This window comes from Pseudonaja textilis, chromosome 2 (assembly GCF_049901715.1).
Source record: "Pseudonaja textilis isolate UNSWEBS1 chromosome 2, rPseTex1.2, whole genome shotgun sequence".
In the NCBI taxonomy this organism is placed as follows: domain Eukaryota; kingdom Metazoa; phylum Chordata; class Lepidosauria; order Squamata; family Elapidae; genus Pseudonaja; species Pseudonaja textilis.
Window position 1 is genome coordinate 231,716,977 of NC_141991.1, and position 19,031 is coordinate 231,736,007.

The 19,031-nt window shown below is 37.2% G+C and overlaps 1 protein-coding gene across 1 annotated transcript in view; it reads right to left on the reverse strand.

Annotated features, from left to right (window-relative positions):
• MAP3K1 (mitogen-activated protein kinase kinase kinase 1) overlaps window positions 1-19,031 on the reverse strand; it is a 63,981-nt gene that overhangs the window by 3,423 nt on the left and 41,527 nt on the right. Inside the window, exons 8-19 of the mRNA XM_026716783.2 lie at window positions 18,365-18,446; window positions 17,783-17,960; window positions 16,621-16,911; window positions 14,662-14,783; window positions 14,040-14,131; window positions 12,136-12,325; window positions 10,707-11,961; window positions 7,611-7,763; window positions 4,709-4,871; window positions 2,460-2,591; window positions 1,655-1,797; window positions 339-470 (exon numbers count right to left, since the gene is read on the reverse strand). Of these exons, the coding sequence (XP_026572568.1) occupies window positions 339-470; window positions 1,655-1,797; window positions 2,460-2,591; window positions 4,709-4,871; window positions 7,611-7,763; window positions 10,707-11,961; window positions 12,136-12,325; window positions 14,040-14,131; window positions 14,662-14,783; window positions 16,621-16,911; window positions 17,783-17,960; window positions 18,365-18,446 (2,933 nt within the window). The remainder of the gene's footprint in view (window positions 1-338; window positions 471-1,654; window positions 1,798-2,459; window positions 2,592-4,708; window positions 4,872-7,610; window positions 7,764-10,706; window positions 11,962-12,135; window positions 12,326-14,039; window positions 14,132-14,661; window positions 14,784-16,620; window positions 16,912-17,782; window positions 17,961-18,364; window positions 18,447-19,031) is intronic.

A 19,031-nucleotide genomic window follows, 5' to 3' on the forward strand; every position in this document is an offset into this window, starting at 1 on the left:
ATTCATACCCCTTTGGAAATAAAATAATAAATTGGAATACCCTGCATATAATGTGGCTATTACATTTTTTCCCCTCAAACTGAAAGAATGCTTTCAAAATATAAGAGATCCCTAATCATCCTTTGAAAAGGATATATCATGTTCTTCACTTCCTGTTTATGTGCACAAATATCATTTAGCCTAATCCAGCTATCTGCTGAAAAATCCTTTCCTCTCAAGTTCTAATGACAAATTTACACTGCACTCCTGGGCATGTCAGTGGCCTTTGAATGGAAGAAGTTCTTAGTGCATTTCCTCAACTATAGGCTTTACACGTTTTCTCTTATGGATCATTTTACCTTAAATATCAAAGCAAGATGATTGGAATGTTTCTCTGCGTTCCAGGGGGGCTTAGCGCAAGCCATTTCTATAATAGCACAGCCAACACTCCACACATCACAGCTCCTGCCATACTGTTGGCCTCTCAACACCTAAGAGGGGAAAAATAAATGAGTAACTTTGATTCATCAATTGAACACCTTTTTTAAAAAAAGTATAGAATGCTTTATCATGAGATGAGCCTAAAATAGTAGGATGCCATCATAAAATGTCACGACAGATTGCTTTATTTCAGTATTCATAAAACACTGTTCCTGAAAATATTACTCTTACAATTAACACTTGCAAATTCCAAATCAGAGCATAAATGTCAATTTTATAGATTTTCTTCAGCTTTTGCTATATTTTAGAATTCCCATGAAAATTAAATACTTGTTCATGTGAGACCAGTAGCCCCATTAACTTGCTTTGAAGAGAATGTGGAAATGGAGAACTATTTGTGGTTCCTAAAGTGCATCAATCATTTATGTATTTTTAGCAATTCTTTGTTTAAGAGCAGCTGTCTAACATAAACTCTGTTTGACAGCAAAGAAAGAAAATGCCAGTGCTATTAGAGCAGACAAGTCAAGGTATTTTGCTATTTATTTCCAAAACAATGTTTCTTAAAACATGAGCAACATTGCTCACTTGTAACTTGTTCTTAAAGGATAGTCACAAATCAGGCTGGTCCACTAATATTGCAATGGGGAAGATGCTTGTCAAACTAATAATGAAAGAACCTTGTATCTACATACAGGAGAGAAGGTATCAGATAAATGATTGAAAATATAGATGCAATTTCCTGATTTGGGTCATCATTTCATATTACTATGGCGACAAGTTCATTAACTATTTCAAGTTAAGAAAAAACAGAGCAAGGGTATCGGGATATGATTGTGGCTGTCATTGCCCTACAAATTAAGTATATGTCTTTAGATTATATCCTGATTCTTAGGTCAAGGATGAAAAATGATGGCCTGTTTATGACTTGTGGACTTCAAGTCCCAGAATTCCTGAGCCAGCCATGTTCCCCACCTCTGCCATAGGTGATAGATAAATGTTAAATTATTCAAAGTCAATCAAACTCTGAATATTGAGAGGGCAAAAACTATTTCAATCAGTTCTTGTGTGTTTCTTTGAAATAGGTGGCTAGTTGGCCTACATAGAATTGGATTTTGACTTGATTAAATAAGGCTCTTCTCATATTCATGGACCCTCCCAAATTAGTGTTTCATGGAATTAAAGAAAGGTTAAGTTAAAAGTTGTTAATATCCCTTTTCCCAAGATGAAATCTTACCTCTGGTGCCATAAATGCAATAGTCCCCAATAACTGTCCTTGAAATTCTCCAGCACCAGTTCCCTTTGATGCCAATCTAGCTGCAGCTCCAAAATCAGCAATTCTTAGCCTATGACCTGTGCTATCAATTAACAAGTTGGCACCTGTTGGCATTATTAGAAATGCAATTAAGTGATGAAAGAAATGCAAATACACTTGTGGTAGAAAATGAAAAAAATGAACTATTTTTCTTAATTCAATAAAATAAATTCAGGGGTAATTGTAAATATATGCTGCAGTCTACATTGTTGAATTATATATATAAAAGTTAGCATAATAATAACAGACTGCACAATAAATTAGAATCAAAGGACAGAATAACAATCTGGGTACTTGAATAGTTATAGACTAAAGGCTTTTTTTTACTGCTGTTGCATAGGTCTATTAGAGATGTTCCCAAATTTTATTATGATTTCTAAGTTAAAAGAAATAGTAAGAAAGCAACATATATTTTGTTTTCAGAACACAAACAGAATATTAAAACTAAAAAAACTAAAGTAGGTATCCAATAGCTCTTGAAATATTAAAAAAATATAAAGTGACTCTTTCTTTCATTTCTAAGCAAGTTCTCTGTGGATGGCAAGTCAGAGCTCTACCTACCTACCTACCTACTACCTATTTATCTGTCTGTCTATCATTATCCAGGTATATACCAACAATTTAAAGAATGAAACTAGTGATGAATGAACCAAAAATAATTATTTCCATTAGATGGCTCATTGATTGGCAATGCGTATATGTCCAGTTATAGTAACATTGATCTTACCTTTGACATCTCTGTGAATGATCTGATTTTCATGAAGGTAAGCCAGGCCACGAAGCAACTGTTCTGTGTAGTTGGCAACTACAGGCTCTTTAAAGGCTCCATATTTACCTAACAAATGAGCAACAGATCCTCCTGAAAAACAGGAGTATATTTTATCAATTTAGGTTGACTATTTGAAAACAACAATTTGAATCAGATGCAAAATTTGATCTACAGGGCAGGAAATGAATTCTAAGGGCTTTCAATGAATTTTCTTTGGCTTCCTTATATTTATATGTGATTGTTTTATAACATATTTCATATTGTATTAATAATTTACTTACTAAGAATGGGACAATAAAATTTAGCGTTATATAATCTTCACAAAACACCTTTCCTTGAAATATAGAGGCAGAATCTTCAAGAACTCTCAATACAACTGTTATGAAAGTTTTACCATACCCTGTTTGAGTGTCTCTGTCATAGACAAATTTTCCCAGTACCACGAATAATGAAAAGTATCTATATATGTATATGCACACAGAGATAATGTGACAAAACCTTTGACATTTCTATATCAAAATATCCTGAAAACATGCTTGTTTTAATAATAGTGCTCAGTGTTTGTGGGATAGTCTCGGCATAGCCCTAAGCTGCACTATTTTGCCCACTGTTCAGCCTGAAGGTTTTAAAGATGGCTATTTCTATTCCAAATATTCTTCTTCATTGATAAATAGATGTATTTTGTATGTTTACTGTTCCACATTGCAACACTCCACACTCATCACATTGCTGGTCACATACATTATTTAATGATGAATCAACATATATGTTTACGGTAACTTATTTACTTCCCTCTCCTCTGCTTGCCAGTCCCTCCACCCTGAAAGTCATTCCACTGAGGCTGAGAAATGCCCAATTAAGAGCATTATAACTAAAAGCCTGAGGGGGAGGCAAACAATTGCAGAAAGTAATCATCTAAAAGTTTTACCCAGCCTAAAAGAAATAAGAACAAAAATAATTTTTCATTTAAGTTATATTTAATAACACATAACATAAGCAAGAAAGCAAAATAGATTCCTGTTGCAAAATATTAATTTAAGGAATTCTCATCAAGATTTAAGTGCCAAACAGTCCAATTCTGTCCATTCTGTAAGATTGAACAGAGTCAGCTTGCTCCTGGCCTCTTCAATCAAGAATGTCACAGGAAGTGGGCCTTCTCTCTTGCAGCATCGGCTTTCCTAAACAGCATTCCCTTAGAATGATTGTCCACCTTATAGGCCTTCAAATGAGCATTACTCAATTGGATTGACATGGGCGGCTACAAAAGTTGAATAAAATAGAAATAGGCTCTTTGCCCAGGTCTTGACTAAGCGTAATAGGGGAGTTGGGTGTCTGAAACATGTATAAATTTTGATGCAAGGGGTTAATTTTGCTTGTTTGTTTTATTGAACATATTTTAATTGGTCAATGAACAAAATAAAGTTTCGGTCTGGCACTAGTTTGGGGGTTTTATTTTTTAATTTTTACTTGTATGTTCAACTGCCCAGAATCATTGAAATTGAGAGACCTGGAAATGTGAAATATAAATAAAAAATGATGAAAGCAACTATTGTCCAAAACAATGCTGCCCTCCTACATATGGGATGAGATGACTTTTTGAGAAATCCCAATCCAAAATTATTTAAAACTTTAAGATAACAATAGCAGACTTATATACCACTTTCACTTCTTTACAGCCCTCTCTAAGTGGTTTATAGAGTCAGCCTATTGCCCCCAACAATCTGGGTCCTCATTTTTACTGACCTCGGAAGAATGGCAAGCTGAGTCAACCTTCAGCCTGATGATATTCGAGATGCCAAACTGCAGTCAGCCGGCAGTCAGCAGAAGTAGCCTGCAGTACGGCATTCTAACCACTGAGCCACCGCAGCTCTTAGGATATTAGATATTATGGTATTAATATATTAAGAGCCACCATGGCTCTTAAGATATTAAATCCATAGCAAGCAGAAAGTATGTGGAAGAGGCTAGGCACACACCCACCCCACGTTTATAAGAACAGGAGATACAGCACAATTAGATTTGCAAGATTCTGTTATTGTAGCCAAGCCCAATAAAAGTAGTTTTATCCTTCCTGAGAAGTTGATTCTTGGACTAGCCTACCTGGTGTGGCTGACACAGACCCAGAATTCAATGAGAAAACCCTAAACTTAATTCTAGTGCCACAGAGTGGGAGACACTTATTAAGAGATACATTTTGGCATACATACCTGCCATCCATTCTATAAATAGGTTGTAGTTGCTTTTCTCACATGTAGCACCCAACATTCGAATGATATTGGGGTGATTCAAATGGCCCATCATTCTTATCTCTTCTCTTAGGGCTTCCACCACTTCTTCCTGCTCAGATGATGTATTCCTGACATATGTTACCTGTTTCATAAAACATGACAGCTTTTGATTCAACAATTCCATTAGCAAGAAAAATAGCAACTGTCACTGTTGTAAGTAGATAAGGTTCCATGCTGAACTATCTGAAGGAAAAGATTCAAAGTATGATATCCCGTGTGATATCACTAGGTCAAAGTGCAGAATGTGCACTTGGGGATTACATGAGGTTCCTAGAGGCTTCCAGAATTGTTGCCAGATTGTAATTTTACTGTGAAAGAAAAGGGAATATGCGCATATAACTTGTATATGTGTGTATAAAGAGCAATCATTTGAAGGAATTTTTTAAAATTATATTTAATTTTATCCTAGTCTCACACATCACTTTTTGAATGTCACTGAAAGAATGAGTGCAACCTTTGGACTAAAAAAAGTTGTATAGCTGTACAGTATATATAAAACAAATCCGAATACCTGCTATTTTTGCTGCTGTTATTAATATTTTATTGGGACAATATTCAAATAAATTGTATATACTTCTTTCCCCAGAGGAACTCCAAGTAACTCTTTACATAGTTAAACCACTTCTTGGTGAATGCAGTGAAAAAATTGTATATTATGATACTGAAACAATGTTATGCATCCCATTATAAAGTCATAAAAATTCAACAAGTGCTTCCAACAGATCAAAAAGATGGCAATATCAATCAATTCTACACCCTACTAATGGTCCTCCCCAATTTGCAACAAATAGGAGAACAATATACTGGTATAGGCTTTGATTGTTAGAGGGACATCAAGAACAACGGAGAAATATTTGTGGGATCTGCAAGGGAAGGGAAGGGAAAAATAAATCAAAATAATTCTTGTAGCACTATGATAAAACAATACATGTAGCCCTTGACTTATGACCAAAATTGAGCCTGGAATTTTGGCTGTATGTCATTTTGCTTGTTGTTAAGTAGATCAACATATGACCTGACTTGATTTTATGACTGTTTTTCCTTTGGAAAATGGCAAAAAGGACCACAAATTATGCTCATATAACAATGAGACATTGCAATCATTCATAAATGCATGGCAGTTGCAATGCAACAATTTGTATGATTGCGGGGGTGGGGGGTGTAGCAGCAGTCTTAATTTTGAGACTGGGCCATAACTTTTTTGTTGCGATAGTCATAACTTCAAACAGCCATTAAACAATTGGTCATTAAGCAAGGACTGCCTGAATTCTGGCAGAATGCTTCACATGAGATGGCCGTATTAGTGAAGTAAAAACCAAATCCAAACAATTTGTAAAACAGCAGAGAAACAAGTTGGCTTTTTTTCAGTTCATCTCAAAATCTAGTCTTTCAGCTAATAGTTTCCAGCCTAATTTTTAATATTCAAACACCTGAACAGTACTAAAAAGAACAAATACTATCCATGATCTTAAAAGACCAATGAGAAACTATACAATGCAATCTTTTTTCATTAGAATGATTATTTTTAAAAAGGAATTTCATAAATCCACAGAAGGAAAAAAATGATCGTTTAATGATAAAATACTTCTACCGTGTTTCTCCAACAATACACACACCCCCAATAGGAAGACCCAGCATGTTTTCTAGGCATAAAATGAAATTAAGCCCCTCCCCCCAAATTTGATAGGCCTAGTTTAAAACATGTGAAATTGGGGGGGGGGAAGGCAGGGGGGAACTTGCCATTAGGAGCGCCCTGCGGGCAGCTACACCTCACCATCAGCCGCTCCTAACACCATGGTGGAGCACGGAAGGCTCCCTTACCCGGGTCAGCAGGCAGGCAGCATTGGCGTGGATGTCTGGCAGCGTTTCAGCTGCTTCTCAGTTCTCTGTACCTTCCATGGTTCCCACCGGTGCTGGCGCCTCTCTTGCCAGCACCGTCTCCAACAACAGCATCTGAGTTGCTCCCACTTCCCCTCCCCTGTCCCAACAGGAAAAGATTTTGAGGTACCTGGGAGTGCCGCGCGCTGTGTTTTGGTTTAATCCCAAGCGGCTGGGTGGGCGTGAGAAGAGCCAAGCGAGCGTCTTTGCTGCTGCTACCCTTGGTGCTCCAGCCTCGAGCTCTGCAAGTTTGCAAAAGTCCTGGTGCACAGCCCGTTCCTGCATTCCAAGCGCTCAGGCTGAGCTGCAGCTGTCCCTCTCTCGCCAGCGCTGTCTCCAATAACAGCGGCAGCAGCGGCGGGAACCGTGGAAGCGTTGTAGCTGCTTCTCGGGTGGGGGATCCACCTCCATAACTTCCACGGTTCCCGCCGCGGCTGCCACTATTATTGGAGACAGTGCTGGCGAGAGAGGGACAGCTGCAGCTCGGCCTGGGCACTTGGAATGCAGGAATGAGCTGCACACCGGGACTTTTGAAAACTTGCAGAGCCTGAGACTGGAGCACCAAGGGTAGCAGCAGCAGAGATGCTCACTTGGCTCTTCTCACACCCACCCAGTTGCTCGGGATTAAGCCAAAACACAGCATGCGGTGCTCCCAGGTACCTCAAAATCTTTTTTTTCCTGTTGTTACGGGGACGGGGGGAAAGCGGGAGCAACTCAGACGCTGTTGTTGGAGACGGTGCTGGTGCACGGGGTGGAGGGAGAAATTAATTCACCCCCGAAAAGACGTCCTAGCCGTTTTTTGGGGGCTCAAAAAAAAATAAGGCCCGGCCTTATTTTGTGAGAAACACAGTATATATGTTGAGCCTGCTCTGCACTTCTTAACGTTATTTTCCAAATATTCCTTTAGCAAACGCTTTCAAAATATTCATGAGCATCCTTTTACCTGTTTCACTGCCATTAACGTCCCAGTGCCAACATCCTGAGCTTGATAGCAAGAAGAAAAAGCTCCAAGGCCTATCTGTTGACCTTTAAGCCATTCATTGTCTTCCCTATAATGGTGCTTTGCTTTGGTATGCCCAGGCAGGGTTTCTGGTGTCTGCAAATTAAATAAAAGATATGATAATGTTATCCTTTGAAATTTAGGTGGAAAAAGGATTAATGTTTTCTTAAAACAAACACATGAAGCCTCTATTTAGAATACACAAACAGCATAAGAATTTCTTAAAGCTCACAGGTTGTCCAATTGAGACCTGCCCCACCCAACAATTTAAAGAAAAAAATAACCAATTTTTAGGATCGGTTTACAGACTTTCTGCATACTGGTATATACTTAATTTGTTTATAACCTGCCTGCCCCATTCCCAAATGACTATGGCAGGCATTCAAAGATAAATGATAAACAATACAAAACTTCAAGTAAATTCATTGTAATAGACACTACCATTCACTGGAAAAAAAACCACACTGAAATAAAACAGCTCTAAATAGTTTCTTTACAGAATAGCTATTGAATGTATATCTGGGGGAATTGTTCCATCCAAAGAGTGGGGGCTGCCATGAAGAAGGGCTTCCAATTCACTGCCCTCCACCCCGGGGGGGTGGGGGTATTTTCAGAAAATATAGGTCAGCAGTCCCAACCTTTCCAGCTTGAAGTGGGGGGAGGGGAGAACATGTAAGTGGCAGGTGCACACATGCACTCACATGAATAAAAGTGTAAGTGGAGGGTGCTTTTGCATGTGAGCGCAAGTGCCCTTTGCTCATACAAATGGAGCTTTGTGTGCGATCACAAGTGCCTGCCATGTGTACAAGTGGAGTTTCACATAGGCACGATTGTCCATTCATCCCACGGCCTGGTTTCAAACAGGCCACAACCTGGTAGTAGGCTGTGGCCCTGGGGTTTCAGACCCCTAGGTGACTCAAGTTTGGGACCCCTTGGTCTAGGTGACAAAGTTCAACAGACATAGCAAGTTCTGGTGAAGTGTTGCCTGAGGAGCCCCTGTGGCACAGTGGTTAGAGTGCAGTACTGCAAGATACTTCTGCAGCCAGCTGCCTACATTTTGGCAGTTCAAATCCCACCAGGCTCAAGGTTGACTCAGCCTTCCATCCTTCTGAGGTGGATAAAATGAGGACCCAGATTGTTGGGGGTAATATGCTGACTCTGTAAACTGCTTAGAGAGGGCTGTAAAGCACTATAAAGCGGTATATAAGTCTAAGTGCTATTGCTATTCATATTCTGGTACTCTGGTATAAGGCTATAATGGTGATAATCATACAGTGATTTAGAAACTGATGTGATTTGTGATTGGTTGGATGCATGTTTGTGGATATAAATAACGTTATAAACAAACAAACTCTGGCAGCCTCGGGGTGAGATTCTACTGGTTCAGGCAAACCAGATGTTAAATTTGCATCTGGTTCACCGAACCGGTATTTGAACCAACCGGCTGGCCCTGACCACCCTGCCCCTCCCCTCCCAGGAGTCTCCACGCAGCCCATTTTTGATGCAGGTAAGTGCGGGGTCTGCACAGAGGCTCTGGAAGGGGGAAATATGGGCCTTCCGGAAGTGTCGGAAGTGGGCCTGTTTCTGGCTTCCGGAGGGCCTCCTGAGCCTGGGGGAGGCTGTTTTAGCCCTCCAAGAGGCCCAAGGAAAGCCTCTGGACCCTTGGGAAGGCGAAAAATGGTCCTCCCAGGAGTTCTGGTAGGCCACGCCCACCCAGCAACAGGGCAGTGAACCGGTTGCTGGGATTTTTGAATCCCACTCCTGGGCAGCTTCTAACGTTCTGTCCCCCAGAGGCTCAAATATGAGCCTTCCTGACATATACAGTCATATTTCGATAAAATAGAGCACAGTAAGTATCTAAGATAAATGAGATGATCATCCTACATTTAGAACTCACACCATGCATGTCTCTCACAAACTAGAACACATTCAGTCATAAACACCTGCGTTCTATTAACTGGGGTAGGGTGCCTGGAAATGTCTAGAGATCATAGCAGCCAAGAAATCAAATACTGCTTCACTGTAACATGAACAAAATAGGCATAAGCTTCTCATTCTTATTCCCCAAAATAAATCCCAGATTTAGTGACTGAACTATTTAAGTAATCAAACTAACGAAGAATACATAAAATTTTGGTTGTTAACTAGTAGAGGTGTGCAACACATTCTGTGCACAAAATACATGTTTGATTTTGGCTTGGTGTGAACCCAAACCAAAATGCACATGTAGAGCATTTTCGTCTACGTACTGATTGAAATAGGGATATAGATAAGAGCTGCAGCTGAGAGGAGAAGATGCTGGGAAGATCAAGGAGTGGGATATGCTGCACTAGGATAGAGAAATGAAGGCAGGGAAGAGAAGGAAAGATGTTGGAGGCATGCTGATCAGTACTGAGGGGACAATATACAACTGCCTTGTCCTACTTGCTGTAAAAACACACCAAAATTCCTCCAGATTTTGTTTTCTTTTGAGGAGCAATCAGAGTTGCTGGGAATTGAGTGGCATATAAATTATATATATTATGGTTGGTCCAACAGTCAGCCAAATAATTCGTCTGCATTTGATATTTTTGTCCACCTTATCATGAAGGATCAATTTTAAATGTAATCCAATTTAATAAAAGAATAGTATTTGGACCTATTGTTGGTCCAGCACATTAATTTATTTGGAATTTTTACTGTGAATAATTTATGAATAATTTTATTGCTATGGGTGCTTTAATTGCTTAGAATTGTTGCACATCATCAGGAGCGACTGTTGCACTTGATTGGGAATAAAAGAATAAACAAATGAATAAATGCATGAATGTCATTTATCTTTAATCCATACACTTATTTAAAAAAGGTACATTGCATTTTCTACTGCAGTCTTTCTTAGAACTTTCAATAGTGATTTCCACAAAACCTTGCACTGATTGTGATTATCACTACAAATAGTGCTACATTTAGAGGCAGTCAATTTATCTTCAAAATGCCACCAGAAATGCATTGTGCAATACCGTAGTCACACTAATAAATAGCAAAACCTCAAATACTCACATCCTGTTGAATAATTATGATATCTTCACCATTTTCAACTTGAAGCTGAGGAACTATTGGGAGAGCATCCTGAGATGCTGACATGGCCATGGCAATAGCTAAAGCTTCCTCTTCTTCAGCTTCCATCTTTTCCTTGCATTTCTGATTATGATTCACATCGTCTTTATATGTGTTATCATTTTCTGCACGCTCAGGAGACAAGACAGCCACTTCAGACTTGAATGTGACAGTTCCGTCATTGGCTGGAGCTTCAAGTAAGTCTTCCATACTAGAACTGAGTTCTGCATTTATATCCAGCTGGCTATGTTTTTCTTCCACTGGGGTGAAAACAGTCTCTTCACTTGGTATAGCTGTACTAATACTATTATCACACTGTGATATGTCATTTAAATTGAGCGACATGCTTTTTTGGGAGGTTTCTCCCTGTTTATTCATATCACATGGTTTAGGTCGAGATGGCTTTGGCCTGTGTATATGACTGAATGGCAGAGGCCTGGCCTGGGTAAAAACAGGGGAAAGCTTTTCCAATTCTTTTTGTTCAGCACAGTTTCTTTGAATCGGGAGAGAGAGCTTCCGCTGCATTTGAGGAGAAGCTGAAGGTATTTTACAGGGAACAAATCCCTGAGATCTGAGTTTAGGAATATCAGTTCCTGCAGGGGCAGATGGGGTAGAGGGGGAAGGCAAAATGGGGAATATGGTTTGAGAATGACAGGGTGAGAGAGAAGAGTTCAAGCATTGACCAGGGGATCTGCTTTTTGTGTGAATGGCTGGCTTTGGTTGTTCCGTTGTTCCTGCCGTAATAGGAAGTCCCAATGAAATACCAGCCACCATGTCAGAAAACTCCTCCGGCATAGCAGTTCGCTTTTTGTTATCTAGTCCTTTCCCACTTTTACCTGTTAACTGAATTGTGTTACTTGGAGTACAATTCTCCGTCGTCTCTGGAGAGTTATCAGGAACTGGAGGCTGTGCAAATTCATGCCTGCATTCTCCAGAATGCATCTGCTCCATGCCTAACTGGATGGCTTCTGCAATTTCCATTTCGTCTGCTATAGCCATCAATCGCCGACGCATTCTTGTATGATGTATTGAGCTTGTCATGCTCAACATTTCTAACAGCTTTACAAATACTTGGGGTACTCTTGCAACCATTCTGGCAGCACTTAAAAATATTCTCCGGGACAATTTGCCCACCATCGAATGGGAGTTGTCAATTGACTGGAGCGCAAAGCTCAGTAGAGATAACAGCTTTTCATACCTAAAAATGAACACAAGGCTGTTAATTTCCACTTATTTTTCTGAGATACCTTTTAAAAAAACATCAGCATTTCAAGAGAAAAAAGACAGATTTTAAAATAAGGCTTTCTAAACCAACTAGCATTTTGATACTAAAGACCAACTTTTTAAAAAGCAAGTTTTTCTAAATTATTACCTGTCAATGATAGCATCAGCTTGTAAAATATCTCCACTAACAATGTGGGGATAAAATTCACCAGGAAATTCTAACAGCAATCGATCTATAAGACAAAGACGTCCAAGTAATGCTTGCCAGTTGTTTGGTTCAGATTGTGTCCCAAGGATGCAATTTAAGACAAAATCAATGCCCCCAATGCCAATGGACCCTGCAATAAAAGATTAAATAATTAATGGAATTATATTATTTGAACTGGCGGTTGGCATCTCTTATAAGCCAGTTTCCTACACATAAAGGTGTTTTACCCAGTTTTAATCCCAGTTGTTGTAACTAATTCTGAGTTTCTGAATTCACTGTTTTTTTTAAAAAAAAGTTTAATAAGCAGAATTCTCCTTCTCAAAATAAAATATATCAGATGTATTTGAATGTATCCATATTGCCATTCCTTCTGATGGAACCTTGCATATAGAGTTAATCATTGCATAACTATTTCAAAGATACAAATGTCATTGTAAGGATTAATGCTATGATTCATCACATATTAAAGAGAGGAAAACATTAAAAAGCTATTCATTCAGTAAAGAATTCAATAAATCCAGATATAATCACTCCGAATTTTAGTATTACCATTGTTTAAAATTCCCACAAGGTTACATAGACATACAAATAAAGTTCCTCAATTATCTCCACTGAATTATATTACTTGTTTTATACTTATTTTTCTTTTCTGATTCTTATTCCAAATTCTTCTGCCCCTTTACTAATTCTATTATTCTTTGAGCAGTATCCATTCCCACAAGATTTTATTTTCTCCATCAGTTATTTTTTATTTACTGTATTCAAAATCAGTACATTACTTATTTATTTGCTACATTTTTATCCCACTTTTTTCTGTTTCTCTCTTCTCCTGTTTTCCTATATAGCAACAATCTGGTGAAGGAAGGAGGGTCAGAGTGAGTACTTCATGGCTATTGGCCTCTCCTTTTGTAGTTTTTTTTTTCCTGCACAATATTTGTAGCCTCTTACATCTTCCATTTCAAACTAGTTTGTTACGTTTGCAATTACCAACATACTATTTCCTAAGTTCCATGTTATGCAGAGGTACAAAATGCTTCTTGTATATTTTTCTTTTTTCTTCTCTTTAGGAGAAACTCTATTCTTTTTTACTTTTTTCATCTTTATTTTTATCTATTCCTGCTATGAATTCTCTTTAGTGACAGCAATGTACCCTATGCTTTATTTCATTTCTTAATATACCTTGCAAATATCTGAGCCACTCAAATACTATTACATTGGGATTTTTACAAACAGCATTTTGAAGAATTAAAATAGCTAACTCTTTATTCTTTACTTGATATAAAAATTATGTCCAGCCCTTCTTACTGCCAGATTCTCTAATTCCAATCAAAGTTTTAAGTATTTATAATATTCATCCCATCTTACTGTTAATCTCAAAATCCTAAGTGAAATTTGATTTAGGTGGAAAGAAATAACAGAGCTGTAGAAATATTACACCACCAAAATAAAATGCCGAATTGATTTTATGTGTTGAAATAAATTGCAGTTTCAAATAGATTTGGTAGATTTATATGTATATACATATTTTAAACAAAAAATTCAAAACAAATCTGAAATTGCTGCAGGCTACATACATCTCTAGGAAGTAGTTCCTATATAGTATTCCTTAAATCCATTTGGTGTCTACATGGATAAATTCATGAAGTTTTATTGGCAACATTTTCTGAAGCAGTTTGTTATAGCCTTCTTTGTAGGGCTGAAAGAAATTGACTAACCAAAGATACCTAGTTGGCTTCATACCTAAAGTGGGACTAGAACTCCCAGCGTCAGTCTTCTAGTCCAGTGCTATTAACTGCTATACTATACTGGTAATATTGCTTAAGTAAGAAAAAAATGAAGTTTACCAGATTTAAGTATTTCTCGACCAATTGCCAACTCTCCCGCTTGACCTTTACACATCTCCATCAACGTTGAAACTGAAAGTTGACTTGTGCGGCTGTAAAAAGAAGAAGAAGGCTCTATTTTTTAAGATAAAAGGATGAATAATTAGAGCTGACTGAACACATTATAAGTAATTGTTACTGTCCTCTTAACAAAGTAATTCATTTTGTTAAGATCCATTAGACTGCTGAACAATCACACCATGCCAGGATTACAGACATTAAACAAAGCAGTCACATGACATCTCACTTAATGACTCTTTTGCTCATAGTTGCAGTCATACATTGAGGACTACATGAGGACTACATGAACTTGTCATTCCTGGTTTATTAGTATTTATTAGTAATAATGCCTACAGAAAAAAATAATGTAATATATCAGTACCGTATTAGGTAACATAGCTAACGTATTACTTCTTTCTAGTTTATTTATTTTTTTGTAACAATTTTCACTTTTTCAGCACAAATATGCATGCAAATCTACCAATGGCTAAATTGCCCTTGAATGTGGCCCAATACTATAAAACTAATATAGACAATTTTAAAGACAGCAATCTAAAATATTTAAATAGATTAAAGCCTATACCTGTTGGGATCTGCACATTTCACCAATATGGTTTCCACAACTGGTTTTAAAAGCTGCTGCAGTTTGCTCCTCTCTGTTAGGCTATGGCAGGGAGTATATACCAGCATGGCTCTTAATGTTTTCTTCAAAAAAAATGGAATGTAAATTTTAAAAATCCACTACTTCTTAAAACCCTGCATACATTTCTGCAACCGAAAGACGAACACAAAATACACCAACTTGTACAAATAACATTTTACACACAAATTGTTTCTGCCTACAAATTTGTCAATTGTAAAATACACCTCTCTGTCATTTAAAATTTGCTCCTTTTTCTGAGATTCCAAATAAATATTGACATTATCTGCTACACGAAAGGGTATAGCTAAGGCAAAGTTACAAGACTCCACCAGAAAAGGAAAAAAACTAATTATCAGCTTTCAGACTTTTTAGAGAAATCTGCTCCCAAATAGATAAACTAAGGACATATTCAAGAAGTAAGGAACATTTAAAGTAAAAAGGAAGTAGTGACATTTATCTTTCATATATACATGCAGCTTAACATTGAAAATCAACTTATTTAAGGAACTGGTTTCAGCAATATTACACAGCGAGTACTTCAAATATTGTACTAAGAATTTGGAAATAGAAAACTTGGTGCTGCTGTGAGTCTTTGATGATTATAGTAGTAATTCTTATTGTTTAGTGTTTCACAGAAAAAGCAAAACAATAAGCATGCAAAAATATCACAGGACTTCTCAAGTCACTCTACAAATAATATAAAAGTTGGTATGGAAATTATTCAAAATATTGCATGACTTTGAGCAGATGTCTGAATCTGGCCATAAGATAATTATATAAAAAATAAAATAATAAAAAATCTAAAAATAATTAGAAAAAATAAGAAATATTCTGAGGATCAAACCAGTTCTCTTTCCATTCCAGGAGGACAGGAAGAAAATTTTCTAAACAAAATTTTAAATTTTTTAAGCGTCTCAAGAAATTGGCAAAGTAACAAATAATAATGTTTATTTTCTATACTGCCTTAAAAAAAACTTTAACCAGATATCAAGCATAGCTGATGTCATAAGGGCAATATTGACTTTTGCCCCTAAAAAAGGAAATACTGTAGACTTAAAATGATTTTCACATTAAAATTATATATAATTATGGAAAATTTAGCATTATAGCATCAAAACTTTGATGTATGCACCCTGATTTCTAGATCTAACTTGCTGTAAAATTATTTAACCTAGAAGAAAAAATGAACAGAATACAGAATCTGATGGAACAAACTCCGGAATTCTGTTGCACTATCTATGGGCCTATTTCTCACCTGCACTAGAAGGCAGAGCTTAAGCTATCTTATTATCTGAGAAAAATGGGGTGCGATGTCTCGGCGGTTAAGACACTGAAACTCATACTACAAACTCAGAGATTTGACGCTGAAGTTTGAGAACCGAGCGCTGTCTGACAGGATAAGCTTCCATTACTTGCCCCAGCCTACCTAAGCAGTTTGAAAGCATGCAAGTACAAGTAGATGAATAGGTACCACTTTGATGGGAAGGTAACAGCATTCTGTGCATATGGCAAATAGTCATGCTGGCCACATGACCACTGAAATATCTTCGGACAACGCTAGCTCCCTCAGCTAAGAAACAGAGATGAGCACACATACCCTCTGGGCCTCGGGCACTACTGGAAAGGAGAAACCTTTACTTTTACCTTTATTATCTGAGAGAGCTTACCCTGAGCCTCAAGTTAAATATTCTAGAAGAACTTAATTTGTCTGGAAATGTATACATTTCAGAGCTGAGAACAGAAAAAGGAATATTTCTAGAATTACTATGAATTGTTTTTAATAATTTGTTTGGAGGGTCTCTGTTTCAAGTAAAGAATTCATACCTCAAATATGCTGCCCTATTTCTAAATTTTGAGTATGATTTGGAATGGAAAGTTAGAAAAGAATAGATTACTTACTAAAGCAGCAACATACACTTTGTAGACAGGGTCAGCACAAACCATAGAAAGTACACTGCAGCAGGATTCTACAACAACATCTCCTGAGATATTTGTCTGGGATGACCCATTAGCTGCCCCTAGAGTTCCAGGACTTGTGGTGTTTCCACTGCTGCTTCCAGAATTTCCAGTGCTTTCACCATTAGCCAATAATAGAGCACCACTAACATCATGGGAGAGACGTCGAAGGGCCATCTCACGTATATTCCAGTTTCGAGAAAACAGGCAACCTACTAATTCCATTCCAAATACCTAAAAAAAAAAATCAATATTACAAAGAGATCCTGATTTCAATTACATATTTACAGGTACATACACATGTACACGTGAAAGAGAAGGCAAGAACCAAACAAATAAGCAAATCAAATAAATTTAGGTCAAATAAATTTAAAATTGGCAACTGAAAACAAACAATGTAAGGTTTAACTCTTGGTGCTATAAGATAGAAGGCTCTAACGTAACAGCTATTCATATCACATCTAGATGAAGGACATCCAGACATTCAACAGACGGCCTTAGAAGAAATTACTTATGACTGGTCACTTAACAACCATTCACATTTATGACAATCATGGAATGGGTGCTTTCTGACCCAGCCATTGTAAAAAGTTGCCCTACCCCATGGTCATGTGACCGCATGTAGGGGTTTGGCAACTGGTCACCTTTTCACAGTCACAACATTCCATGGTCATATGACTGTAATATGTGTCTTTTTTGCCAGTTTCTAACAAAAATAAAATGTCATTTGAATCAATGTGTTCACTTAATGGCCATTGTGTTCACTTAACAAGTTTGCAGTGAACATGTTAAGAAAAACCCTTCCAGTCACATGGCTGCCTCAACTTATGACTATAACAATTTACATCTGGATTTCCAGTCCCAATTGTAGTTGTAAGTCAAGGACGATTTGTAACTGTCTAAACATCTTCCATGGACATTTGCTGTTCATTTTGTAACAATCTGGAAAAGCAAGCACTCTGGGGGAAAACGACTAACATGTAACTCAGGTACTCACAAAACAAAAAGCATATAGTCAGCAACATACATATTTATGCAGACTGAAATAAAAGTGTTCAGTTGTAGCTGACAAAAGAAAAATAGTAGGTTTAGAAATTTAGCATACCTGAATCCATGGCTCAGCTAAATCCTTGTACGCAGAAGGAATTTGCTGAACCCCATAATGAGTAAGGTTAAAATTGCTATCTTGATTCCTCCTTGGTGAACCAGTTACAGGTTGCTGAGTTTGTTGCTGGACCACACAAACAATCGAAGGAGAATCAACAGGGCTTGGCAATTCATGACTAAACAAATAATATACAAAAATAAATAAATAATGAATGGATATTTTCAAACTTTAAAAAAATCAAAGATTTAACATGAGCTGCATTTTAATCAATTTGTCACAATTTAATTTCTCCAAATAATGTGCAAATAAAAACATTGTTATCTTCAAGGTTTAATTCAGCTGAAAAATATGAACGTGCATCTATTGTTAAAAAGTATATTCAGGTGAAGCAATATTTTATTGTAGCTTGTAAAAACATACCAGCTGATTTTGAACTGTGATTGAAAGGGCTTATACACAGGCATTTATAATAAACGAACCTAAATTGAAAACAGACTGACGAGGCTTTTCAAATGTTTAGATGTTTAACTCTGCTCATAAATGGACAACACAACAAATTCAAATAAAAGAAATCCTCACCTATAGAAATCCTGTGTTCTCCACTTAGATCTACAAAGAGGGCATATAAGGGGCTCCTTGTTTCTTCTACATTCCTCTGCCCCTAAAATTGCATCAAAATCCCACAAAGAAAAATAGAAGGATTCTCGAGTTAGTAACATAGGGACATATTTTAGAACAGAAGTTATATGGAAATGTACAAAGAATTTATACTGTACAACAAACAGACATAGGGAAAGCTAATTATATACTTAATCACATGTCTAAAGAATAATATGCAGTAAAGGTACAAATGTGGGTACTAGCAGTACCAGATCTTTACAAAAAAATTCAACACCAGACTTTATGTTTGACAGTTCTACATAGGCTTTTAACTGCCCACTTAAATAATGATCTCTTTCTGTATCTCTTTGTTATTTCTAAAAGATAAGTAAAACTTTTCTTTATGTTTTATATATTTTTACTCTCCCTTGTATTTTAAAAGTGTAAAGCATGCTTCCTTACATTTCTGTAAAGATGTTTATTTCATTCAAATGGATTTCTTCTCTAAGACACTAGCTTATATGAAAAGAATTCCATTAACGTTCAAGCAATTACAGTACCACTTATGACTGCAATTACTTTTGTTTCTCCACTCCTGGGCAAGGACCGCCTTTGCTATTATTCCTTAAATCCATTCTTATGATTC